The sequence below is a fragment of the Papio anubis genome, chromosome 1 (genome assembly GCF_008728515.1).
Source record: "Papio anubis isolate 15944 chromosome 1, Panubis1.0, whole genome shotgun sequence".
Lineage (NCBI taxonomy): Eukaryota > Metazoa > Chordata > Mammalia > Primates > Cercopithecidae > Papio > Papio anubis.
In genome coordinates, this window is record NC_044976.1 from 10875244 (window position 1) to 10881243 (window position 6000).

The window sequence follows — 6000 nt, forward strand, 5'->3', positions numbered from 1 at the left end:
AAGTGTCCTTAGGACAGTGCCTGGTGGGTAGTCCTAATACTGCCTGTCATCAGCTGTCATGGTTACTAAAGAAACATTTCTTTGCAGGAATAAAGCCGGTTGGTTGGACAGTGAGCTCAACATGTTCACACACCAGTACCTGCAGCCCAGCAGATAGTGGGCACCTGAGGCGGAGCCTGCGTGGAGAGGGGCGGTGCTGCCAGCCCTGAGTGCTGTGTGGGCTCCCCCAGGGGCACATGTGGCTCCTGCCCCTGGCCACCGCCAAGAGAATGAAGCACCCAGTCTCGTACCATTTTGAGCCCTCCAGCACTAGTTATTTTCCCCCTCCTTTGCCTGCTGTTGCAGGAAGATCTGGCTCATACCCCTAAAGGACACTTTCAACGACAGCTATGGACAGCTTGGTACCAAGGAGTTAAGTTGAAGCTTTTTCCAGCTCTCTTGGGTTCATCTGAGTGCTTGATAAGGCCTTGGGATCTCAGCATTGCACAATGCCTCATGGAAGCCTTTGAGGGTATCACGCAGACACCCCCACCTTTCTCCAGCCTGTGCGCACCTGCCCTCCTTGCAGCCCAGCACACCTACAGGTGTAAGGGATGATTGGAGTTTCTTCCCAGAGAGTCTGTCCCAGAAGGACTGTGGCTTGTGTGTGTTCGTCTCACCTGTTGGCTCAGTGCTTTATCCCATTTACAGAGCCTCTCAGACACGTCTTGGTGTTGAGGCTCAGTTACCACTGGGCTTAGGCTGAGGCGGGCCCTGTGCTGCAGCCGAGGCAGCTGGAGGAGTGGGAGTAGCTAAGAGGAGAGGGCTGTTGGATATATGAGGAGATGGCAGAGCAAGTGGCAGTCACTGGGACAAGGAGGGACTTGCCTCTCTTCTCATTATTGTGCCCCCTGTTTTAGTGTCAGTCCTAGACTTGTGCAGGCTTGTTTTGTGTAGATGTGTTTTGGAAGATGGCTTGGTCTAGGTGGTTGAAGGATGTAGTAGAAGGGAGGATGGTGGAAGGTGGGGACCTTGGTAGCTGGCTAAGGAGCGTGGGCTCCACACAAGACAGCTGGAGAATGGGCCGTCCATTTGACCTCGTTCTCAAGGGGCTCATGGGTCTGAGAGCCCCCACCCACTAGGCTTGATTGCATCCCTGTTGTGTCCTTTAAGAGACATGTTTCTTAACCCCCCAATGTTGCCCCAAGTGCCCTGGACTAAATTTCCTGCGCCAGTGACTGCAGTTGGCCAAGGGACAATGTGGAAAATCCAGTGCCCATCCTTCCACCCTCCCTGATCCCCAGAAACTTCGACTGACCCCCTTATCCTTATGCTGATGTTGAGTTTTGGGATTGTTGCTGGTTGAAGTGGGGGCAGATGCCTGTCACCAAGGTGTTGACTGTGTGAGAAAAACAGTTTGGGTGACAAATCCTGTGTGGCACAAGTTGGATCGCTTCCTAGAAATAAGCCAACACCTCTCCCGAAAAGCAGCCCACAGGGCAGGGGCCCAGCAGCCCAGCCATCACTCATCTTTGAGGAAATTAGTTGGTGGCCTCTGTGCACTGGTTGGTGGCCACATCACGGGTGATGTCCTGTTCACATACCTGCTTGTACTTAAAACCCTCAGTCTGTCCTGTTGTGTGGGGCAAAGTGATGGACTCTGCCAGGTGGACGTGCTGTGGGTGGGTGTTCCCGGTGTGTGCTGGGCCTGAATGGATAGGGGCCACTTCACAGCATGTCAGGGAAAATCAGTGTCACACAATTCCAATGGATTTTATGCTCTTTTTGGGGAAAAAAAAAAAAATTCTTTAGCATAAACATGAATTTTTTTTCAATGTAGCCCCTGGGCAATGAATGAAATTTTGAGCTTCTTCAATAAGTAAAATTAAATTAAGACCACTGAGGGAGAGACCCTTTCTGAAAGAAGTCTGGCCAAAAGCATTTGTAATGCTGCTGACATTGTTCTGTTTTTACGTTCATTTGCTGGAGCGCAAGACGTGCTGACACAGTGAGTTTTCTCTGATGTATTTAAGGTGATATATTTGCCTGAGTTACTCCTGTATCATTCTCATAATATTGGAAACTAAAATAAAACCTAGTTGGAAATCCTTTGTGAGATCTCCATCTTTTCGGGTTCTTGTACAAACTCCTCTTTGACATGGCCAGCTGTGTTCTGATTTGACCACAACTATAGTTCCCACTATAATGTGGTTCCTTATTCTCGGAAGGAATTTGATACTCTCAAAAGAACAAATGGTGTAACTGATCTTTAAGGATCAGGAAATCGAGACTGATTTCTTTATAGATTTCTCTGTAACTCCAGACCATTTTTTCACTTAAAAAGTAAATGACTCACTGTTCCATCCTGCTTTGCCTTCTGAGAATTTGGTTGCAACCATTCTTTTTTTTTTTGAGATGGAGTCACGCTCTGCCGCCCAGGCTGGAGTGCTGGAGTGCGGTGGCATGATCTCAGCTCACTGCAGTCTCCACCTCCTGGGTTCAGGCAATTCTCTGCCTCAGCCTCCCGAGTGGCTGGGATTACAGGCACCCGGCTTGACCACCCAGCTAATTTTGGTATTTTAGTAGAGACGAGGTTTTACCATCTTGGCCATGCTGGTCTGGAACTCCTGACCTTGTGATCCACCCGCCTCGGCCTCCCAAAGTGCTGGGATTACAGGCATGAGCCGTCGCGCCCGGCGTTTTTCTTTTGTTTAAGGGTCCTCAGGAGTAGATATGGGGGTGGCTAGTCAGTTTCCCCACCCCTACAGCTGTCCTCTCAGCTCTGGTGCCGCCCAGTGGCCGCCCTGCTCTCCCACAGAGGCCACAGCTCAGCTGATAGCAACCTCATCCTTCCAGATTCCCAGGCCACACACTTGGGGCATCACCCATGAGTCTGCGGTCACATGTGCTGCACCTAATCTGTCACCTGCTGTCTTCCAAGTCTATCAACCCTGCCCAGTTCCTCACCTCCATCACAACCATCAGCCCGGACCCAGGTTCCTGCTCCTGCCTTGTCCCTGCCTATCCTTGCCATCCTGTGGCTGTTTCAAGGCAGCAGCCAAAGACTTTCTTAGGTAACAAAAAAAATGAATCATTATGTTTTTTTTTTTTTTCAATCCACAAAACAAGTAGTTTCTGTCATCAACAAGATGTTATGTACAACCCACTAAATTGTTCACAACACCATCATCCTGGGTGATGAGCCATAGTTTGAAAAAGGGTCTTCTTGCCTTTTGCAAATGCTGCTTAGTTATTCCCAGTCAAGGCTAGCCTCATTCCTGTGCTTTCTCTGACTACCTCATCTGTCCACTGGGGAATCTGAGAGGCTGGAAGTTTTAACCCTCTGGTAACAATGTCCCCATTTAATCACAAAAAGTAGGTAGTCAGGAATGTATCACTGTGTCCCAAGCACTGGGGTGACAGCCCAGGCAGCTCTCTCAGAGAGCATCTGGCTCATACATGGCTTCAGAAGCAGGGCCCTCACAGATGTCAGCTAAGTTGTTCACTGGGTCCTCAAGTGGATGGTTTCCTGTCTCTAAGTGGGACTCTTAGGCTTGAGATAAGAACAGCCAACTTTTTTGAGTTTAGCATGTGTCAGACATTCATATGCATGAGACCTAATCTCAAAATCTAATGGTCTATTTTCCCTAATTTCCTCAAATGAGGAAGTTCATGATTTCAGCAAAATATTTGTGCACCTACTCTGGGCTAAGCATGGTTCTAGGCATTGGGAATATAGCAGTAACTAAGGTGGATAAAAATCTGCCTCTGGGGCTGGGTGTGGTGACTGATGCCTGTAATCCCAGCACTTTTGGGAGGCCAAGGTGGGCGGATCACAAGGTCAGGAATTAAAGACTAGCCTGGCCAACATGGTGAAACCCCATCTCTACTAAAAATACAAAAATTAGCCAGGCTTGGTGGCGTGCGCCTGTAATCCCAGCTGCTAGGGAGGCTGAGGCAGGAGAATTGCTTAAACCTGGGAGGAGTAGGTTGCAGTGAGCCGAGATCGCGCCATTGCACTCTAGCCTGGGCAACAGAGGGAGGCTCCCTCTCAAAACAACAACAACAACAACAGAAATCTCACTCACTGATTAATAACCTTTTTCAATTACAAAGAAAAACAACATATTCGCAAAACTCCCTAACATCAGGAGCCATCAGGCAAATGATCCCAAGTCTTGATTTACAAACCAAACCCTTATGCCTCTGATCACATAGAGGACTGGTTCTTACAAACATTTTTTTTTTTTTGAGATAGATTTTTGTTCACTGGAGTGCAGTGGCTCTATCATGGCTCACTGCAGCCTTGACCTCCCAGCCTCAAGTGATCCTCTCACCTTAGCCTCCCGAATAGCTGGGATTAAAAGTGTGCGCCGCCCATGCCCGGATAAGTTTTTTGTTTTTTGTAAAGACGAGGGGTCTCACTATGTTACCCAGGCTGGTTTCGAACTCCTGATCTCAAGTGATCCTCACATCTAGGCTCCCCAAAGTGCTGTGATTATAGGCGTGAGCCACCATGCCTGGACACAAACATTCTTTTTCTTTTTAAAATTTAATTTAGGCCGGGCGCGGTGGCTCACGCCTGTAATCCCAGCACTTTGGGAGGCCGAGGCGGGCGGATCACAAGGTCAGGAGATCGAGACCACGGTGAAACCCCGTCTCTACTAAAAATACAAAAAATTAGCCGGGCGCGGTTGTGGGCGCCTGTAGTCCCAGCTACTCGGGAGGCTGAGGCAGGAGAATGGCGTGAACCCGGGAGGCGGAGCTTGCAGTGAGCCGAGATCGCGCCACTGCACTCCAGCCTGGGCGACAGAGCGAGACTCTGTCTCAAAAAAAAAAAAAAAAAAAATTTAATTTAATTTTTAAAATAGAGAATGTATGTTGGCTGGGCATGGTGCCTCATGCCTGTAATCCCAGCACTTTGGGAGGCTGAGGCGAGACGATTGTTTGAGTTCATGAGTTTGAGACCAGCCTGGGCAATCTGGCAAAACCCTGTCTCTGCAAAAAATACAAAAATGAGCCCAGCATGATGGTGTGCACTGGTAGTCCTAGCTACTCCAGAGGCTGAGGTAGGAGGATCACTTGAACCCAGGAGGTGGAGGCTGCAGTGAGCTGAGATTGCATCACTGCACTCTAACCTGGGCAACAGGGAGATGCTGTCTCAAAAAAAAAAAAAAAAAAAAGAGATGGGATCTCACTGTGTTGCCCAGGCTGGTCTCGAATTCCCAAGCTCAAGTGATCCTCCCGCCTCAGCCTCCCAGAGTGCTGGAGCTACAGGCATGAGCCACCACACCCAGCCAACAAACATTCTTTTCTGATAAGCAACTGCAGAACTTAAGCTAGTTTCAGCCAGCTTACGGAAGCTGTGAACAAACTATTTAGCCATTGCACATGAGCTCACCTCTTCTCATAAATATGTATACAGCTTTTCCCTCAAACCTGCTAAATATGTATGAATACGGGCCCTGTGAGGCATAAAACCCAACCTGTCCTTTCTCTCTTGGAAGAGAGCACCTTCGGTGCACGCTGCAGACCGTCTCTTCCTGGTTTGCAAACAAGTATCAACAAGAAAGTGCTCCTTTCTACTATTTAGCCATCTTGGTGATCTTTTAGACAACATTGTGAGTATTTCTGCTAGGAACGTTAGTGTTCAAATCTCTGTGTAGGCAGATGTTTTCATTTTTTGCAGGTAGATATCTCAGGCTGGACTTGGGCCATATGGTAAATTTATGTTTAACGTCTACAGATTTTGCGAAGTGTTATACTGTTTTATATCCCCACCAGTAATGCACATGGGTTTATATATATATATATATATATATATATATTTTTTTTTTTTTTTTTTTTTTGAGACAGTCTTACTCTGTCACCCAGGCTGGAGTGCCGTGGTACAATCGTGGCTCACTGCAACCTCTGCCTCCCAGGTTCAAGCCATTCTCCTGCCTCAGCCTCTCGAGTAGCTGGGATTACAGGCGCCTGCCACCACGCCTGGCTAATTTTTTTGTATTTTTAATAGAGACA

General features: G+C 48.1%; 1 protein-coding gene across 6 annotated transcripts in view; it reads left to right on the plus strand.

Annotated features, from left to right (window-relative positions):
- MFN2 (mitofusin 2) overlaps positions 1-2090 on the plus strand; it is a 30833-nt gene extending 28743 nt beyond the window's left edge. For 4 of the 6 annotated variants that reach the window (XM_021936047.2, XM_009194805.4, XM_021936049.2 and 1 more), the window contains one exon: positions 88-1797. In XM_021936047.2, coding sequence (XP_021791739.1) covers positions 88-157 — 70 coding nt within the window. In that variant the 3' untranslated portion in view covers positions 158-1797. Of the gene's footprint in view, positions 1-87 lie in introns of all 6 variants that reach the window. The other 2 variants (XM_021936056.2, XM_021936043.2) reach the window with 2 other exon arrangements.
- Positions 2091-6000: the final 3910 nt, after the last annotated feature.